This window comes from Antennarius striatus, chromosome 7, assembly GCF_040054535.1.
Source record: "Antennarius striatus isolate MH-2024 chromosome 7, ASM4005453v1, whole genome shotgun sequence".
Classification (NCBI taxonomy): Eukaryota; Metazoa; Chordata; class Actinopteri; order Lophiiformes; family Antennariidae; genus Antennarius; species Antennarius striatus.
In genome coordinates this window covers 4,639,685-4,660,051 of record NC_090782.1, presented here as the reverse complement: position 1 = coordinate 4,660,051, position 20,367 = coordinate 4,639,685, and the positions used below count along the sequence as shown (strand labels likewise).

The following is a 20,367-nucleotide window of genomic DNA, read 5'->3' as shown; positions in this document are numbered from 1 at the left end:
GCATCTGCAGTAGGACCGGACAGACAGGACGGTTCTAACTATCAGACAAAAAGTTAGGCTTCTGGACAAGTTAAGGAAGGTAGAAATTACTTAGAAGTTATTGCAGATAATTTTCAGAACGTAACTCCCGCGATACACAAGAGACCACCTTATACAGTAAAGAAGAGAGCCTACCTCGATAGTGATGACGTAGCGTTCAGCCAATAGCAGCAGTCTTTCAATTATTACCAGCTTAGTTGATCTAAAGATGAACAGACTATCAGCTGAAGAAAAGTATTTCTATATGTGTTCTTTAGTACAGGCAGTCCTCAACACACAAACCCAGATGGTTCCGAGGTTGCGTGTAAGTTGTTATTTACTAAATTTCAATCTATAATCGCCAATGTAGGCCATTTAAATGCCATTACAGTACTAATTTAAATACAATACAGAATAACTACTCCCTAGGTCTTACCAGAAACAATAACAGCACATAAAAAACACATAATAAAATACAGGCACAGATCGTTTTGAGTTAAGTTGTTCTCGATTATATGTAGGATTAAGAAACACACAGAAAAATGATGATCAAGTTTACGTCATTTCACTCGACTTCACGTTGGTCAGCTACAAATATTGGACTCTTAAAATCCCCAGGAAGCCCTTAAAACCACATCATGTTACTGTACTTCTCTTCTTCTTGTTGTACAATAAATACAAATAAATACATTTATTAAAATGTGTGTTGTCGTGCTGTATAATAAACGGGAAAGTGTGTATTTTGAAGTTTTGGGTAGAGGAAGCTTTTGAAGAGAAAAAAACAGCACTTCTGCAGTGAGTGACGAAGAAGAAGCTGGCCACGGGATAAACCTAGAGAAGACGTTCATAGGATGAAATAAAGTCTCCCTAACAGAACCAGAAGGTGTCTTGAGTTCTAAAAAAAACCAAAAACCAAAAACAAATAATAACAAGAGGGGGAGACGAGTGCAGTGGTGCTGCTTGGTGGGGCTTGTGGCAGAAAGGACAACTGCAGTACAATAGTTGGACATGGTGTCGCGCGTTTATTCGTATCTCCGAATGTTCATAAATTGCATGTTCGTAACTTGAAGACTACCTGTATTCAAGTACACATTTCTTCCATCAGTGACATTAAATAAAACCTGTCTGGATGAGTGCTCTTAAACCATGTTCTTACCCAAACCCCCCTCGGTACCTGGATGGTGATTGTACAGATGTGGCCACAGTGGGCATGGCAGTGGCCGTCAACATCTTGGTTGCTTTTGTCACAGCGTGGGTTAAAGTCGGCCCGCCCAGGGCTGAGCTGGCTGCCTGAGAAAGAGACGTGAGACATGAGGTGTTGATTTCTGTTAAACAAACAACCATTTAACAGTTAGTCATTCCTTCACTCACCTCTAGTCGCTTATAACAATCAGCAATGAACTTCTTGTGCAAAGACACAGAATCCTATCAGAAAGAGGCATCATGTGATTTTAACACTGGACATGTTTAAAGAGATGCAAGATGATCTCATAACATGAAGGGACTGATAAAGTGAATCTGAGCACACACTCTTACGTCTATACTAACCTTCTTCATTTTGGGATTGAGATTAGTGTAGCTGTATGTGATAATGAGCAGGATTGCTTCATTAGCTATCTCCTCATCAGGGCTTTCCATGGCGATACGCCAGATAAAATCCATTCCTGACAGGTCAAGACGTTCCACACACTGTAATTAGGCCACAAAATATGTTAAAAATTGATGTGACGGAAGACACAAAGGATCTTTACACATATACTGATTCAGAGAAACACGGAGAACAAACCAGCTGAGTTCCCTGACGCTTGAGCCGATGGTCGCACAGATTGACGTTCTCAAAAAAGGTCTTAAACAGGTTGAAACCTGAGGGATGCATAAAAGGTGAACTAGTGCATCATTTACTTTATTCATAAGCCAGTCCTGAAATGCTGCTGTGATACTGCAGTCTCTCACCATTCATGGTGATTTCATAAGGCTCCAGCTTCAGGATCTTCTCCTTGAAGAGTTGCTGCTGAATGTCACTCTCGAGGTCATGCTGTCCTTTGGTGAACCACTCAAAACACATCTGCACACATCGAAGCATGTTTAATCAGTCAAACGTTATTATCCAACACCTTAAAACAACTCATAATAGCTAACCAGAGTGCTTAGCTTCGCCTAGTGAACTTAAAAATCCTGGAATGACACTCAAATGAAAGCATGGAAGCTGAGTGCAGTAACCTCAGACAGGATGTGATTTTTCACACAAAGGTTAAAGTACATATTCCAGTTTTTATATTTGGTGTAAATACATTACTTTCTAATAATTTGTTGATCTCAAGTCTTTGCACATTTGGATGATTCCTTTCTTTCTTCAGGGTCATTCTATGTCACACACTTTGAAGCATGTGTTACTTTAATATAGAAAACTGTGCAAGTCGATGTGACAGTATTGTTTTGTTCTTTATTAGACAGTATTATGGACCAAGACCAACACTTGCCAGCATGTTTGCCGTATCTTTCTCCTGAGCAGTCATCTAGAAAAACCACAAACAGCCAGGGACAAGACCTTCATTTACATTAGTGCTTTCATACCTCACGGTCAAGTTCACAGACATCTGGCCCCGACACCAGGCACTCCCAGAGCTCTTTGGCCCTGTTCCACACCAGGTACAGGCTGGCCTCCTGGAGGAAGAAGGCCAGGAAGCGCAGGTGGCTGTCCAGATACTAAACACGTTTCAGGGAGACAAAGTCATTTGACCCTTAGACTCAACACTGTCAACACACTGTTCATCACTGAGCTGCTCAAATGTACTGTTTACAGCTCAAACATGATGCCATATACTATATACAGCCCTTAATAAGGCATATAATTATAAAATTATGATCACTTTAAAATTGCTTTAAAGTAGTTGTATGAATGAACGGCCGTGGAAAACATTATCAACAAAAATGATGTAAGAAATCAGTTTACTGGCCTAGAAAAAATAAAGATAAAAACCTCCTGGTAGGTGTATCTTCCATCGACCAGAGTGGAGCCCGAGAGGCCGTTGTTTCCCCCGGCGGTCACAGCCAGTCGATGGCAGCAGACCAGGGATCCTGTGATCAGCTTGACAATCTCAAAATTTTTCTTCAAGTCCTGAATGATGCTCTGCGTGAAGACACGGAAACATTACATCAGAAATGAACCGATTAGAAACATGATGCATAATAAAGAAATACACACCTCGTCTTGAACAGATTTGATATGCTCCTAATCCTACGATCTAATATTTTGACGTCATTTACAACATTGATTCTGAGGTGCTGCAGGTTTCAGCCAGCGGATAACGTTTGTGTTACCTTGTCTTGTTTCTGATATGTCTGCTTGATGAAAGAACGAGTGATTTCATGCAGCTGACGGAGAGCTGGAACAACCCACACAGCCTGAGGACTGCTCTGCTGAGACGCCTGTGGAGAGGCGTGCACACACACACATCATATGATTATATGCAGTCGTGCAAAAACTACAAATACAAGTTACAAAAACAGAGGACTGTTGGTCAGCTTTTGTCATCTCAGACTGTCTGGAGGTGTAATAACAAGTGAGAGCAAATCAGAACAAGGGATGTAAAACATTTGACTGCTAAAATATGTTCTGCTTAAATTTGTCTTTAAATCTCCAATCGACTGTGAAGCATCTTTTTTTTTTTTTTTTTAACATAACCAAGGTTCTGATCAGATCTCTCTTTGCATGAGTAAATTTGCTCGCACTTCCACCAAAGCTGAAAGTGTATCCAGCAGTAAAATCACTCACTTAATTAAAGCAGCTCTCACCAGGTCAAGATCAACACCACTGTGTAATCATTAGTCACTGAGACTGAGGGAAGATTAACAGACACCTGGGTCAACCACCTCATGTTACCATCAAGAGTGAAATCATCCAACACCGAAACCCCTTTGTGGTCAAGCCCTTTCCCCTCATTGGCTGACAGATGTGAAACAGGGAGACAGGACACACATTTGTCGATGGAACGTCAGGTTCTACATCTCTTACTTTGGCCATTAAGTTTGCTTTCTTCTTGGCCCAACTGCCCAAAAGAAATGAGCTTTGCATTTCACTGCCTTTACTGTCCTCCTGAGAGTGAGTCTAGAAACATATCATTTAGTTGAGGTTGGACATCTGTTCACACCCGCGTGATACGAGAGTGATAGAGCTCCGGTCATGCAGACGAGGTCCTCAGATGATGTTTTACAAGTAAAGCACATCAAACATTGATTACTGTATGTCTTACGTTTAGGTGTATTACCTGTTATATCTTACAACGACTACACATGGGGGCTGGTTTCCTTTAAATTCACTGATCTGGACATTTACAGTTGGAGATGTAAATAGCCGTCCAAGCCAAGGATAATAAGTATAACAAAACTAGTATATTGTTTTTAAAATCACGCTGGCTCAACCGGATAACAGACTGTACAACACAACTGTAAGGAAAAACACATTGGTCAACATTAACATTTGGAATCCTAAAGCGCCAGTAAAACCAGAATGACCGCCTTCATACAGGAACCAAGTTTCACTTTTGCTTCGTTTTGTCAACATCAAAAATCCAGTGACGACTTCATTCAACGTTAATAAGAACTGTTCTTTAAAAAAATTACAAGTATCACAATATTGACAGCCCAGATTAATGCAACCAATTTAATACATCAATAATTATAATTTCTCCTATGACAATATATTTCATATCCTGTCATTTTAGTTATTTGACTTATTTTAAATTATCTGTTTGTACATCAGTACTCACAGAGTACTAATGTAATGTACTAATGTATTTTTCTTATAGTTTAAGAAAAATACATAAGCGAATATGATAGAGTTACAGGCAATCTAATAGTAAGCATCAATGACCTTTAGTCAGAGTCATCAAATTTATTTAACAAATATTTTTTTTAAAATAAAACCTTGAACAACGACAATGGAAGAGGTGAAGATCTGAACAGTAACCCGTAGATATAACAAGGACACCCTAACTTTGGAACAAAACTGTCACAGCAGTCGGCACAAAGATGAAGGTCTAACTGTAGCTTTAACCTGAGCCAGGAGCAGCTCTATTTTCATATGTCATTGATAATATTCACACACAGACATGCACACACACAGTCTCACCTTCTTAATGTCCTCAATACATTTTATGATGTAACTGCGTTTCACCGTCTCCTTGACAGCGTAGGCATCGCTCAGAATTCCCAGGTGCTCCTCCAGCGCCTGCTGGACTAAACTGGTCGGCAGGGTGGGGAGATGAGCCAACTCCCAAAGCACCTCTAACACCTAAACACAATAAAAAGATTTCCCTGGAACCTCACACAGTAGATGCCATCTGTTTTCCCAATTGCTTTTTGACGTCCTTCTCCGTGACAGGATGATGGATTCACCGACATACCTTTCCAGTTGTAGTTTCGGAGCGAGCTTCTCTACCGATTCTCCCGATTAGACTGAGCAGCTTCTGCCTCACGCGGTCACTCTCAACCTCCCAGCTCTGACCAACGTGCAAACAGGTTATTAATACCCCTATAATTTGATTTACACATCACTTCCATAAGAGGTAGATTTTCTAAAACTTTGAATAAGAGGCACTGACCTTCTGTATGAGGACGAAGAGGTGGGTGAGTTGGTCAAAGCTGAACTTCACAGCAGCGGCAGCAATGATTGTATGAATGTTTTCTATCACAGTTGATGACTGGCCCGCCTGAAACGTTCCCACAACATTCAGTAGATCCATCAAAGATGAGGGGAAAGCATTCAGTACACTCACAGCTAGAAGAGCTGAGAAGAAGCAGAAGCTGACTTCTGCTCATCAGAGACAGGGATCCCTTGTTACTCGGGGTTAATGCGTTCCAGGACCACCCGCAAAAAAAGAAATTCCGCAATAGCGACAAACTATTTTATAATTTACGGTAATTTAATCGTTTATGAACCCTCCCCATACTGATATTAAACCACCTTGTATCTGTATTACCTTTTACCACACTCTCGTATATTGTTTAAAGTGCTTTTAAGTGTTTCTTTAATACACAGAAGTGCGCTGCGTTCCGTGACTCTTGGGACGCAGTGCACTTCCAGATGTTGTCAGCCAATAGCGTACTCGTACGGTATCATGTGACCTAAAAATCAAGCCTGGCATCTTGAGCCGCGAATACGCGAGGGATTACTGTATTATTGTTAAAAACCGATTTATGATATCCTGGTTGATTCATGATTCACCTACGTTTTAATATAAATGTAAATTTAAAAAATAAATGTGTGTCCAAAGACACAAATGTCTCTGATGCAGGATAAACAGCCTTAATCTCAGCAGAACTATCTTCAATTTCAAGAATAATGAAAAAGAAGAAACTATGGGATGCCCATCTTTACAGTTCCAAAAGAGCATTTGTAAAATACCCCTTAATGGTATGTATGTTTTTGAGGAGTTGTGGTCAGATCATCCCTTCTTTAATATGTACAGATGGATAAATAGAACTCTACTATAAAAACATGTTTTCACATAAACAAATAGAACATCAGCAAAGACTGTACCATCAATTTACCAACAGTGGAAGACAGAGACCTGCTGGAAATGCTAAATGGCCATTTAAGACAGATGTGACTGTAGTTACTATGGTGATGTATTCCCTGATGCTGACCTGTATTCTCCAGATCTTGGAGAGTTCGTCCAGAGACAGTTTACTCCCCAGTAACTCAATGATTCCTTTAATTCTCTCACAGTACTGAGCCTGGTCAATGTTTCCTGGAACAAAAACATGAATCATTAGCAAGCTACCATTAGTGAGTGGTTCAAGTTTGAATACATGTTTTTAAGGCTTTAGTGATGTGCTTTTTTTTTCTTCTACTAACTTGTGGCAGGAAGTGATGTGTTTTCTTACCTTCTAATGCTATCGATAGGACTGAGTTCTCCACCAGCCAGTCCAATAGTTTATCTGTGTCAATGGCATTTTTCACCGTCTTAGACACAGTACTCTCCTCTATTAACTTTGTCACCTGAGAGAAATGGATGCACAAATGCCGCGTAAGATGACATCAAAAACTTTCGTTTGGTTTGAACCTGATCGTTCACATCTTTAAAGAGCTGACCTCTTTAAGGGAGTTCATCTTGGTGGAGAAGTGGGGGGTTTTGAGCATTCGCAGCAACGTGTCCAGACGCAGGTCATCCACCACCGCCACCAGCTCCCTCTGGAACCTCATGCAGAGCAGTTTGATGGCCGACAGCAGGTCCGGGATGCTCACCAAACGCTGGGGATGAAAGACATGTCATCACATCTTTGTGAAGTGATAATACAAATTAGTTCTCTAACCTTTTTTGCACCACGGACTGGTTTAACGTCAGACAATGCTTTCCTGGGCTGGACTTTAAGGTGGGGCGGATAAATAGAACAAAATAAAATGATACGACCAGCAAAAAAATGGTTTCTTTCTAAATATAATAAGAAACGTGAATCCAGTCGGTAACGTATTCTGTGTCCCCATCCGGAGCATTTTGACAAGCATCAACAGTCATATACAGATGTGGTTGAGACAATCCGGTAATTTTCTAAAACTAAACATCATTTGGAATCAGATAATTAATAAAACGGAAATAATGTCATTTATGTATTTTTTTCTGTGTGCCTGGTACCAATTGACACTCAGTCCGGTACCGGGTCACGACCCGGGGGTTGGGTGCCACTGCTCTAACGTGGTGTAAAATGAAAAATGATTTAGGATGCTTTAATCATACACTGCATCCTGTTATGGAGAAAAAAATCTATTTGAATATTTTTTTAAATAAAGCCCTTTTTCGGTAGTTTTTAAAGATATTTGAGCCCTGTATCAATGTTTATCTCATCAAATGAAATTTAAAGCAAATGCCTAACCAATGCATCACTCTGAAGTACACTGACAGGTATCTTATAGGTCAAATGAGCTAGATGAACAATAGCAGCCAGCAAGAAGGACTTCCCATTCTTTACAAACAAGCTGGGTGTATCTTTTCATGTTTCTATATAAACAGGGATGTAAATGTAAAATGCTACCTTGTCTTTAAGGTCCTTTTCTTCCAAGTTCTGCACATACGTGATCATCTTATGGATGACTGGATCAAGCATAGGCTAGAAAACAACATGAAACTGTGTGTAAATGGAAGATTGGCAACAAAAGTAAGATACTAAAGCAAATAACAATAGAACAGAAATCAGAAGTATAATGTGAATACATACAACTAATCAATCAAATATGGCAACACGAATGAACTGACAGCCTGAAGATGTGAATTACTTTGTAAGAGTAAACAGAAGAAGGTATAAACACACACAGCAGTGGTCTTACCCAACAAAAAAAAACAAAGTGATGAAAATTGAGAACTGTAGGATCAGACAGGACAGCTCACCTGGACGAGGCTGGAGTTTAAGTATTCTGCACCAACTCCAAGAGGCTGGACCAGAGCTGACACGCTCTGCAGATTGAAGGGAAAAACTCAGATATGACACAAACATAAAAACCAAAAAGAACACAACACTAGAAACACCAACAGAGAAAAGAAGTGTTCTTTACATCACTGCAGGAGAATCAGTGCAATCTGCCTTATGCAATCAATGCATTAGTCTTTAAACAGATGCTGTTTTTTCCACTGTTGTGTAAGAGTGATCTTCAACAGACGCGATGATGAGTACTGAATGCTGTCATTCGTCAATCAGCACTACACCACACGAGGTTAATGAATGGCTCCCGTGTTCCTGTTTCTTTCTATCTTCCTTTTCTGTTCCTCTCTCAGAGCAGCTTACCCCCCCCTCCCTCCTTCCCCCTCCATTCACTTAGTGGACCCCTCCCCTTGCACTTGACTTCCTGCTCAAAGCAGTCGAATGAATGAGTCACCCATGGGAAATAGTGGAGAAGACGGCACTTCTCCCGTTCTCTGTTCTCCTTTCCCCTTCAGTGTCTCACTCTCCCCTGTGCCGGGACTGTGTTCGCTTCATGACAGCGTACACACTCAACTCCCACTGCGACTCAAGTGTGCAGCGCTGCTTTGCAACTGGCCTATGTCATATTAATATGCTAATAAAGATAGGGAGTGTGTGTGTGTGTGTGTGTGTGTGTGTGTGTGTGTGTGTGTGTGTGTGTGTGTGTGTGTGTGTGTGTGTGTATCAGTGATTGTGAGTTGCTGCGATTCCGGCCAGGTTCCCAGAAGGAAGCATCAGTACAAGGATTCCTTAGAACACATGAAACAACAGAGCATTTCAACCCGCACACAGCAGGAGGATGAGTGTGTGTGTGTGTGTGTGTGTGTGTGTGTGTGTGTGTGTGTGTGTGTGTGTGTTTTAAAGAGAAGGGGAAAGATGAGACATTCAGGCCCCCGCAGCCAAAAGCAGAGGGGGTAAGCGAGGTGACCTTCGACCTGCATACAGCACCTCTATCACCCATCATCTCTGTAGCGTATGTAAAACTGTGGATAGAACAAGATGACAGTCAGGACTCCACTCACAGCGATCTCTATTTCATCTGTGTTGAGCTTCGCCTGGATGGCAGTGAATCCTCCCAACTCTCCAAACTTGAGAAAAAAAGAAGAGGATGATGGAGATGATTAAATACTGACAAACACACACACACACACACACACACACACACACACACACACACACACGATGACTCTACTCACTCGATTGACTAAGTCAACCAGCCAGCCATGAGGCTCCTGAAAGAGATAAACATGTTTTAATTAATTTATTGTGCAATGACATCGCAAATTAGAAGCACACCGACACACACACACACACACACACACACACGTGATGTTTACTGACAGCTTTTTGTGTGCTGTTCCGCTGAGCGCCTGTGGCTCAATTACACTTACACAACACCCTGCAAATAAACAACACTACTAACTTTAAATAAAGGCTAATAAAGAAGTGTGTGCATCCCTAATCAGAAAACTTTACACACGTGCAAGTGAATGCGAATAAATCGGCAGAAGTAACACCTCACGAGACAAGAAGCTCACGACGAGCGCAGACAAACAGGGTTTCCTTACTTTCTGATACGAGTTGCTGGGAGACACAGCGAACACGTTGGCTTCCTCTCCAAACACTTCGGCCCAGCTCCTCTGACAGACCTTCATGCGGTTCTTAAAATGGTACTCATTATCAGGATTAAAGGCCTGGACACAGCAACAAAGACACATCATTGTATGCATTCATTCTCCAGATGAAGTTCAGCCATCTAACATCACATCAATAAGCTTCTTGTTAGGAGCGGATGTCCATCTCACACAAACCGTGAATGTTCACACAAGTTAACAACTGGCAGACTAAAGAGTCGTCTGGGTGTTCATCAGAGCATGACACATATTGAGCACCATTATTACCCCAGGTGTTCTATTGTGTTCACAAATATGAATAAAAACAGACTGAAACCAAGCCCACCATGGTCAGGACTCCCATCAGGCTCACGGGGACGGGGTCCTGCTTCACCCTCTCTGCCACCAGCTCCACCAGCAACATGAGCATGTTGTAGATTCCCTCGTGGATCTCGGTGCCCCATTTGTGTACGGCACTGCTGGTCAACAACTTGTGGCAAGAAACAGACAAGACAGGAGGAGGTGAAGCAGGCGCAATGTGTGTTAATTAATGAAGCACGACAGTCACTCAGATCTCTGGGTCTTCGCCGCTCACCTTTTTAAAGGCTTCCGGCATGCACCGATCTATGAACCGTTTGCAGTTCTCATCAGCATCAGCGAGGCCTGATGGAGAGGGAGATACAGGTTTTATATATTTATGGAATGTCCAAATGAGGAGAAACAATGGCTGTTTCAATAGAGTAACAGATTGAGATTGTGTAATTAAAAAATTTTAAAAAAACTTGTGAAAAACAACACACAGATAAAAACAAAACAGACCACCCACACAACAACACAGATGAAGAATATTTACGTTTGTGCAGAAATAAAGATTTTTATGGTGGTCTTACCGTGCCGGGCGAGGCAGGTGGACGCGATGAGACACTTGCCCAGGGACTCCTCTCTCTTGTACGGTATGGACCAATGGTCGGTAAAGACTCGACTCTCCAGCTCATACAGGTTAGTGGTGGGGAACTCCATGCTGGCCCCAGAGCAGTTCCCATTCTCATCATTGCTCCTCTGGAAACACACGCACATGACAAAATTATGGCCAAATACAATGGCTGACTTTATCTGAGGCAGCTGGTCCCTGTGTTAACACTTGCTTTGTAACACAGCAACTCTCATTTGTGTCAGGATAATCCAAATGACTGTGGGCACTGAGAAACATCAGGGTGATGGTTCATTTGTCCTTCCTCCGGGAGGAGGGTGACAGCAGTGATTTGTCCTTCATCTTTTTGGCCACCTGCTTCATTCCTAAAAGCTTCCTAAATAATTCTAGACACTCACTGATTTTCTAACCTAAAGGAGTTATGACACGGTGTATGTGCTAAACTCAAAATACCTAACACATGCCACTGTTTTCTAATGTCTTAGCTTTTGTAAGCTGAAATTACACTCACTCTGAGACAATTTTATAAGCTTCTCACTGATGGCTGGCGAGTTAGGTCTGAGTCTGTGTGGTGAATACAACAGAGACCAAAATATTATTGAATGATTTAATTGTGGAGTCGTTAATATTTTCATGGAGTTTTTGGATTATTTATGATTGAACAAGAGAAGTCCCTCCTATGAATTGAAGCTGCGGCTCTAGGAACCATGTCCATCAGATGTGACACACTAAACCAGCTCAGAATTTGTTTACAATGTGATTATATGAACTCTGAAGGTGTTAGGTTGTGTCTTCAACTTAAAAATACCCCGGACAATGACAGAGCACTAGCCCACGAGGCTCAGTACATTATAAACGGTCCTGCACTGAGCAGTATAAATATACTTGTGATAATGTTCATCTTTTTGAATGTACTGTATATCCACATATTAGCATACATTATGGCCAATATGTTTAGTGCATGTTACAGTGAGCTGCAAACTGATGCATTTACAACATTCAGAGATGGAATGGATGTACAGTAAAGACAATCGAGAGAGGGAAGGGAAGCTGAAATCAGAGAGGCATCATATTTCATCCCTTCCCTTTCTAAGAAAATTAGAAAAGGCAGATGGATGAGAGAAAGGAGAGAGAGAGAGAGAGAGAGAGAGAGAGAGAGAGAGAGAGAGAGAGAGAGACTAACATAACACCACCCCTAGAAAACATTGGATTCAAAGATATTTCAAAAATATTTTATATTTCATTGCAGGATTTAACTAGAAAGGCCTGACTCGTTAATGTAAATCAGAGTGACAGGATGTGACACCTATCTGCTATCTTTGCAAAGAAAAACAATCTCCTGTAAATGTTCCTGAACAGGAGACTAAACACAGAGATAAGATGAATAGCAGTTAGTGTTTCAAGTCTTTAGTGAAAGAATTCATGTCCATAAGGCACACTGGGCATGTGTGGCTGCTACTATGTGCACCATCAGACCCCAGGAACACGCAATGTGTTTGTGTGTCCGGGACACTGAGACTAAATTTAGGAGCATGACATGAGGCCCAAGACTTAACACACGTCTGTTAGAGCACAAAAACAGCAAAGAGGGTGACGAGCAGAAGGGAAATACACTATTCTACAGAATACAACACATTATCACATGAACGTTAGTGACCTTGGATTGAGCTAATCTGTTACAAAAACGTCATCATCTCACATTTACAAAACAGGCTTAGCATATATTCGTTTAAATAGTATACTTGCACCAAAGTAGTTTATTTCTACTTACAGTACTTTCCACACTATGAGGCGCACTAGACTACAGGTATAAGGCGCAACTCCAATGAATGGCACATTCTATTTTTTTCTCCCCTTATATAAGGCGCACTGGATTATAAAGCGCACTTTCAGTTTTTGAGGAAAATTAAAGGCTTTTAGGTGCGCCTTATTGTGCGGAAAATACTGTAATCTGCTGATTTATAGTCACTGCAGCTCCAACAGGGCTGTCAATGGAAGGAACAGGTTGATACAGAGTTTGAATCACAGACAAAGCTTTCTGATTTCTGCTGCACAGCTCTGATCTCTCCTGACAGCAGCAACAATGCCGTGAACAGCCTCGTAGTGTCGGCCAGAGCAGTCCCGCCATGGCTGACTGCATACGGACGCGCATTAATGGGTAGCCAGGAGAGGCTACACACACACACACACACACACACACACACACACACACACACACACACACACACACACACACACACACACACACACACACACACGGCGAGTTTGGGCGCAGTCATTAGACCTGTCGGTTGTCAGAGAAACAACGCCGGGCCTTGAAGCATCAAATACCAGCTCCTCGCTCACATTCCGAAGGAGAAACCATGAAAACAACGGGCTGAAGTTTCCCACCAAACACCCATACGCATGTCGGTGGAGTTGTGAATCCGTCTCCAGTGAACTCCCACCGGGGAGCCGTGCCCTGTTCAAGCCCGGGCAACAGGCAAGCTTAAGGCGGCTAAGTTGTGCAAAGTCGCTCCCAACAAAAATGCCGCAAGCGAATAGCGACAATCAGATCACCCGCCGACAGAGACAGTCAGGTGGACACACGCAGTGACCATCACCTGGTTGTTCCGCTCCTCTCCTGACCGGCGGGCTCCTGCTAACTACCGCTAGCCGCGCACACGGCTAATTAACGCAGCTAGCGGGGTTAGCTTGTAAGTTTAATGTGATTATTTAGCTCCATAATTCAGATAAACCTGATTAAAGGAGAATTCTTTATTCGCTGTAACCCAGAGACATGTGCAGGAGCTTTTCCCCTCCTGCTCTGACAGCTCACTTTGGGATAAGTGAAGGTAAAATGCTAAGTTTAGCTAGTTAAATGGGCGAGTCCACTTTCTCCCGGTGCGCTGAAATCCACCATGCTGTCGCCGCTTCGCCGCTTCGATCGTCCCCTCACCTCACTGTCAACCACATCGTGGTACGCTGGAGGGGGGTCGAACCCTCCTGTCCCGGTCCGCCCGCCGCTGCTCTCTCCGTCTCCAGACGAGCCCACACCGGGGGCAGGCCCGCTCTCCATCGGCTCGTAGCCATAGCCGAGACCGGGGCTTTCGTTCGTCAGGAGCGCCACTGCCTCGTTGATGTCGTTCTTCGCCAGCCGGAGCGCTTTCCGTATCACGTCGGGATCCGGGAAACCCATACAGAGGAGTGTCGTTATGTGTTGCTCCTCTTCGGTCTCCATTTTTGGGATGTCTGCGTCTCACAGTCTAATAGGAACAGGTTTGTCGGTGCAGCCCTATAGCTGTGCACGCCGCCATGTTTACAGTCCGCTGCTGCTAGCCTGTCACGATCTGGCTTCCCCCACAGGTGTGATCCGGAGCCGCGAGCCCCCCGCGGGAGCGCGCACAGCCGGGTGCCCGCCACATCACATCAGTATAATAACTGTTATGGTCACTTCTATCGATTATCTGTGGTACGACAAGAAAAAGAAAAAGATGATTTTCATGCATGGGGATTGGAAAAGCCCATGAGATTAGGTCATAAATTATTCGCAAATGTTTAAAAAATCTGTGTAAACGTTCACATAATTTTTCCATGTCGACAATGTTTTTATACATAGCCATAGTTTAATATACAAAATACATCAGATAAATGCTCATCTCACATAATATCTGATTTCTATACTAATTATAATTCACAATAATGATGAATACAAACAAGACTCCGAGAAATAAGTCATTCATTGAGAAAAAGTTGTAATATGTAGTGTTCACACACATTTTAGCATCACTATCTCCTATGAAGTCCGTCTACAGCCGGTTGTCAGACCTTTTCTGATTGGAAGCATCCTGGAGGACAGTCAGAGTCAGAGTCTATTAGTGAGGGGAAGCTGCCATGAAATGCTGCGAAATGCGTGTGTAATTCAATCAGCCATGCACACATGACCCGGAGTTGGTTGTTCCATTATGACTTCCTCCTTTGACACAAAGATTCTCACAATTCCCCTGCAATACTAATTATGGTCAGTTTCACATATCTTATGTTTGTTTTTTCTTAGAGCGTTCTTAAGTCTCTATCATACAAATACAATTTAAATAAAATATTTTTAAACATCCAATTTCATATAACGTTTCTTATCGATAACTAAACTCACGAATTTAACAGAGCAGAAGAAATTACTCAATATTCGTCTTTCTTCAATCATAGATAGGAAATAAATAATAAATTTAGATAAAAAATAAATTTTCAATCTATGTTCTGGATGAAATCTGTCTTCTCCTCTCATATAACACCATGTAATATATATTTTAAAAATTGAAATGGTAAAAAAAAAAAAAGCTGCCTTTGATTGAACACAATCACAATCTGGAGACAGACAAAGGTTAAGCAGAAAACGTGGATTTTGAGATGGACCGTCCTTTTACATGCAGATACATTCACAGAATCTGAAAATAAATTGAAAAGACCTATTAAATACTTTGGAAAACAACATTTAAGTCTCATCAGCCAATTCAGTTACTTCAGTACGATTATTTAAATTTGAGATTGCATAAAAATGACCAGATCCAAAAGCACTCAGGAGTAATAACAAGTGTAAAAACACACACATCTGCTCTCTCCACGCTCCGAACTCGAACGTCTCCAGGGCGTGGTGAGGCGCGTGAGCGGGGCGGTGGTTGTAGGCGGGTGGAGGTCACGTGATCCAACAGCTCACGTGACTCGGGAAATCAAAACAGGAACAAAATGGCGGCGACGGGAGATGACGCCGCTGCGATGGACAGCATCTCCAGGGCTCCAGCGGCCCATTCAGCGGCTCTGAAGCCGAGTCCGGCCGCCAGCAGTCAGGCAGAAGGCCCGGAGGCTTCAGCCGATAATCCTGGATCCTTTCCTAAAAAGACCAACACAAGCAGTGAGTGACGATTCCCGGCGCAGCTTGCGGTTGCTAACCTAGCATAAAATAACGCAAATGCGTTATTTGCATGGACAATATGATACGGCATATTTTTTTAGTTTTGACACATCTGTGTTTTGTCCTGTTTCTGGCTCTATTATGGATGCCTTTATAGTTCAGACTGGACTGAAAAGCTGTGCTGTGTGACGTTTTGCTGCCGCTTCAGGTGATGGTGGTGTGGAGACAGCAGAGGAGGCTGTGGAGCCCGCACAGCCGGACATCAACGAGCTGTGCGGTGATATGTTTGAAAAGATGGCCATCTTTCTGCAAGGAGAACTGACAGGTCTTTTTAAAACACGTTCATACCCACGTCATCCCCCTCATTCTTGTGTTAGGTGTGTAGTGTTTGTCTCTATCCTGCTGTTTTAGTCTGGATCTGTAACCTCGATGTTCTAACACATTGAAGGAACTTGTGAGGATTACCGTCTCCTGGAGAACATGAACAAGCTGACCAGCCTGAAGTACATGGAAATGAAGGACATCAGCATTAACATCAGCCGCAACCTTCAGGATCTCAACAACAAATGTGAGGGAAATGTTTTACTGCCGTGATAGAGTCTTCTTTCTATTTCTGTAGTTCCTACAGAAGTGAAATAACCTGACACATTGTATTTATTGGCAAAATAAGTCTCGTACACAACGGTCTCCTCTCCAGCCTGTTCTTCCACATCGCGGGTACCAGCGTTGCTACGGGCGAATAATGTTTTTTGAAAACCGACTTATAATAGAGAACGACGTACCTCAGAACGACCTGTACCTATATTTTATTTTATTATGAGTTGTTTTTATGTCCTGTTATTGTTTATGGTAAGTCTTGGAGAATGGTACTTTCGTATTTAGAGTAGTTATGGCATTTAAATGAGTTCAATAGCAAATTAATAAATAAGGACTTACTATTCGACTTATGAACAACCTCTCGGAACCAATTATGTTTGTATGTTGATTACCACCTGTTTTCATCAGCTACAGTATTTTTAGCAGCCAAATCCATCATGAGCTGTTTAGATAGCTCATTGCAATTGATACTGCAAGTGTTCCCCTCTAATGCAACAGGAAGTGCTGCTTTTTCTGACCGTAGAGCTGATCTATTGGCACCAAATGCTGCAGTTTTGTTTCATTGTTTCACAGAATAGTTTCTCCAAACTTCAGTGTCTCATCCAGAGAGTGCTCAGTGTAGTGGAGCCGACTTTTCTTGTGCTTCTGTGTTAGCAGTGGTGTATGTCTTGGAGTGTTGGCACGAGGGCTTTTTTTACTTGTAGGTCCTAAAAGACGAAGACCTTGATAATCTAAGGTCAAAATAATACTTTTAACGTTGTTATAGTTTTCTAAAAACATATAATGCGGGATGTTATTCAATAGATTGAATGATTAATTTTATCTGATGCACAGAGATATTTAAACCTTTATTGTGTGAAAAGTATATTTTTTCTGTTTTTTCCAATATAAAATAGGGGTTGAAAAATTAGCTTCCATCTGTATATTATAGCTAAGGCTGTGGCCTGAGCACCTGCTGTTTGTTTTAGATGCTAGCCTACAACCCTACTTGGACCAGATCAACCAGATTGAGGAGCAAGTATCTTCACTAGAACAGGCTGCTTACAAACTGGACGCCTACTCCAAGAAACTAGGTAAGAAACTTAGTCCACGGCTGTGTGCATGAACAATACATTCAGCCAAGAATAAACCGAGTAGAATTAATCTGAATTCATCTTTAGTTATTATTTAATTATTTAGTTTATTTATAGTGAAGCCGCACATCTTGAAGCACCAATAAGCAAGGGAATACTTTATCTCTATATATTATACGTCATTGTGAACCCCCCCAGCAGAGGGTGCTGTCACACCAGACATTCCCTCACGGCACAACACAAGGGTTAGTCAATGTTATGTTACCGGATCATTTTTCTGTTGAACTTAGGCTTCCATTAACAAATAATTGATCAATTCCCTCTCACTTCTTTCACCTACAGAAGCCAGATTCAAAAAACTGGAGAAGCGATGAGTTGGATTAGGAGGGACCCTGAGAGTTATGATGTTCTCTCACCTTCTTTTACCCTGCTCAGCCTTGCTGTCCTCCCTCCCAGCCAGCGGAGCCAGAAACTACAGGGAGGATGTGAACTGAGACTGAAACAACAAACAGTCAGACCGCGTAGACACCTACAAATGACCAAAGAGGAAGTGGCTGAGGACACATGAATCTGTACTGCAACGCTTGGCTTAGATTGAACTGTTCTGTCTTTTATTTTGGCAGCAGTCGTGCTGCCAGGATATACGAGAGGATATGATTCTGTATCCACAGCTTTCTACAGAGATAGTTAACGTTATCTAAATCTGTCTAATTATCAGTATATGATCAGTAAAGGCTAATTTACTACTCACCAAAAACGGCCACAGCACAGTGAAAGACTTGTCCCCCTGGAGTATATAACAGCATGTTGGTCATCTAAAGATATTTTCATGATGAAATGTGTTTATAAATCTGTTTTCAGTAATGTCCTGGCTGTCTTTATTCTGATTATTTCAGCCAAATAACCAGAAAACTACATTAGAAATGGTAACTTGACATCGGAATCATTTGTTTACACCCACTGAAATGTGACAGATTTGTTTAGAAAAGCTTCATTAAGTGATGTTTAAATTTGCTACAATTAAAAACCAGAGCAGTTGAAAATTAAGTGTTTAGAGTTTGCGGTTTAAAGTGGAAGACATTTGATATGAATTAATAAATGTATTATATCTATCTAAATGTTTTAACTTAGATATTTTAACACTGATAGCTGCATGTTTTATTGTAAATAAACTATGACCTGTGTATAATAATGAACATTTAGAGCAAACTGACAGCAGATGGCAGACCTGCGTCATGGTAGGGACTTCAAGTAGAGTACAGTAGATATTTCAAGTAGTGCATAGCTCTGGAAAAGGTGATCCACTGCTGAAGGAGTTTTGAGTTTCAGTCTTCTCAGAATGAAGAACTCCAGAGGGACTGAGACCAGAAGAATAAAACAGTTGAGACGTGGTCACTAATTCAAAGAAACGTTATGACTGAAGACGTGTGTGTTACCCTCTGAACTCATTGTTTTCTCCTTTATGTCAGCTGTCTTGCAGCAGAACCTGGAGCTCTTTTTGCCATAAGCAACAGATTATCCAAACTGACAGCACCTCCCTCCTGAGTGTGTGTGGGAATGAGTGTTTTGGGTAATGCACATGTATACATACGTGTGCATGTTTGTGTGAGAACTAATCTAAAACAGGGCTCTGTCATTAGCCCAGCGTTGGCCGTGGCACAGAGGGAGCTCATTATTCATACTGTAACATTATTTACTGTTGCACTGATCCTTCCATAACTCCCCTTTTCTGCTTTTTCCATGGCCCTTGGGCATAAATTTGTCTGCCCTCCCAACGGATCTCAAATCAGACCTATTAAATGATTTTGGGTTGTTTCTAAGAGCTAAATGTGAGTGCCAGGAGGCAGTCAAGCATGGGAGAGAAGGTAAACGTGATTCTAGTTGGGAGGTGCAGCAGAACTAAAACATAGGGTAACAACATAGGTTGGGTGTGGAATCTTATTATGCTCTAAGTGTCCATTAGAGGTTTCCAAACTTCTTTCAAGGTTCAGATTTGAGGTAAGGCCAAGATTCAAGGTATAACTCCACTGGGTAATCAAACGTGATGCAGAGGCAATTAGTTTGGTGCTTTGGAATATTCAGTAAACACATTTTTATGCCACACCATCTCCTTTGCATCAGACTATATTTTATAAAGACGGCTGCTATTCTAAGGTGTTGGCTGATAAAAGAAAGCTGTGACAGAAATATACAAATGAAGTGATGCAGCCACTTGAGTTGATTAAGTCATTAGTAAGCTGTACAGCAGACGTCATCTCAACAGCATTAATCTTCTTTTCCATTTATGTCTAGTTGAGTGCTAATAAGGAAAGTGTTCCCATGTGCTACTAAACATGCATGAGGAGACTTTGAAGCATCGTCCAGTAGGCATGCTCATATTTAAAGCCAGATGGTGAATGTATGAAGTTTTAAGGCCTCTGATAACTGGAAATCTGTGCTGATAACATTAACTCCCCTGTGCACAGTATGTGAATGCAGGATATGATTTATCTATGGTGTACATTGTCTCATGCAGTAAAATCGCTATAACTTGGTCTTGAGTCATAGGAAGAAGGTGCCAGGAAATTGATGCACCCAATCAAGGAAAGCATCCCACACACCCAACCGTTCATAACACTTCATTACATCACCCATGCATGGATTGAACAAATGAGATATAAAACCTTCATCTGTGAACTTTGCAGCTGGTTTACACAAGGTTTTATGTATTTTACAGATTTATATCCATGGAAAGAAATGCATTTCTTTGCATTAGTCTGCATTTTCCTTAAGCTCAAATGTGACTCAAGT

General features: G+C 41.7%; 2 protein-coding genes across 3 annotated transcripts in view; one reads left to right on the top strand and one right to left on the bottom strand.

Moving 5' to 3' along the window:
• usp24 (ubiquitin specific peptidase 24) overlaps positions 1 to 14,434 on the bottom strand; it is a 29,901-nt gene extending 15,467 nt beyond the window's left edge. The window contains exons 1-24 of one of the 2 annotated variants that reach the window (XM_068318538.1): positions 13,958 to 14,434; positions 10,979 to 11,147; positions 10,684 to 10,751; positions 10,435 to 10,578; positions 10,044 to 10,169; positions 9,672 to 9,707; positions 9,498 to 9,563; positions 8,406 to 8,471; positions 8,053 to 8,127; positions 7,115 to 7,273; positions 6,907 to 7,021; positions 6,667 to 6,770; positions 5,622 to 5,729; positions 5,424 to 5,519; positions 5,150 to 5,311; positions 3,340 to 3,447; positions 2,999 to 3,148; positions 2,593 to 2,724; positions 1,972 to 2,083; positions 1,805 to 1,881; positions 1,567 to 1,707; positions 1,390 to 1,443; positions 1,175 to 1,308; positions 175 to 241 (exon numbers count right to left, since the gene is read on the bottom strand). In XM_068318538.1, the coding sequence (XP_068174639.1) occupies positions 175 to 241; positions 1,175 to 1,308; positions 1,390 to 1,443; positions 1,567 to 1,707; positions 1,805 to 1,881; positions 1,972 to 2,083; positions 2,593 to 2,724; positions 2,999 to 3,148; positions 3,340 to 3,447; positions 5,150 to 5,311; positions 5,424 to 5,519; positions 5,622 to 5,729; positions 6,667 to 6,770; positions 6,907 to 7,021; positions 7,115 to 7,273; positions 8,053 to 8,127; positions 8,406 to 8,471; positions 9,498 to 9,563; positions 9,672 to 9,707; positions 10,044 to 10,169; positions 10,435 to 10,578; positions 10,684 to 10,751; positions 10,979 to 11,147; positions 13,958 to 14,239 (2,751 nt within the window). In that variant the 5' untranslated portion in view covers positions 14,240 to 14,434. The remainder of the gene's footprint in view (positions 1 to 174; positions 242 to 1,174; positions 1,309 to 1,389; positions 1,444 to 1,566; positions 1,708 to 1,804; positions 1,882 to 1,971; positions 2,084 to 2,592; positions 2,725 to 2,998; positions 3,149 to 3,339; positions 3,448 to 5,149; positions 5,312 to 5,423; positions 5,520 to 5,621; positions 5,730 to 6,666; positions 6,771 to 6,906; positions 7,022 to 7,114; positions 7,274 to 8,052; positions 8,128 to 8,405; positions 8,472 to 9,497; positions 9,564 to 9,671; positions 9,708 to 10,043; positions 10,170 to 10,434; positions 10,579 to 10,683; positions 10,752 to 10,978; positions 11,148 to 13,957) is intronic. The other variant, XM_068318539.1, reaches the window with a different exon arrangement.
• A 1,263-nt stretch (positions 14,435 to 15,697) lies between these two features.
• Positions 15,698 to 18,689, top strand: bloc1s2 (biogenesis of lysosomal organelles complex-1, subunit 2). Its single transcript, XM_068319598.1, has 5 exons — positions 15,698 to 15,907; positions 16,116 to 16,232; positions 16,356 to 16,475; positions 17,473 to 17,577; positions 17,920 to 18,689. The coding sequence occupies exons 1-5, from the start codon at positions 15,742 to 15,744 to the stop codon at positions 17,949 to 17,951; spliced, it is 540 nt and encodes a 179-aa protein (XP_068175699.1). The 5' UTR covers positions 15,698 to 15,741; the 3' UTR covers positions 17,952 to 18,689.
• The last annotated feature ends 1,678 nt before the right edge of the window (positions 18,690 to 20,367 follow it).

Excerpts from the sequence above, each read along its gene's own strand:
- bloc1s2 (XM_068319598.1), top strand. The coding sequence starts at position 15,742 with ATGGCGGCGACGGGAGATGACGCCGCTGCGATGGACAGCATCTCCAGG. Across the intron at positions 15,908-16,115 it reads TAAAAAGACCAACACAAGCA|GTGATGGTGGTGTGGAGACA; the intron begins GTGAGTGACGAT and ends CTGCCGCTTCAG. Across the intron at positions 16,233-16,355 it reads TCTGCAAGGAGAACTGACAG|GAACTTGTGAGGATTACCGT; the intron begins GTCTTTTTAAAA and ends AACACATTGAAG.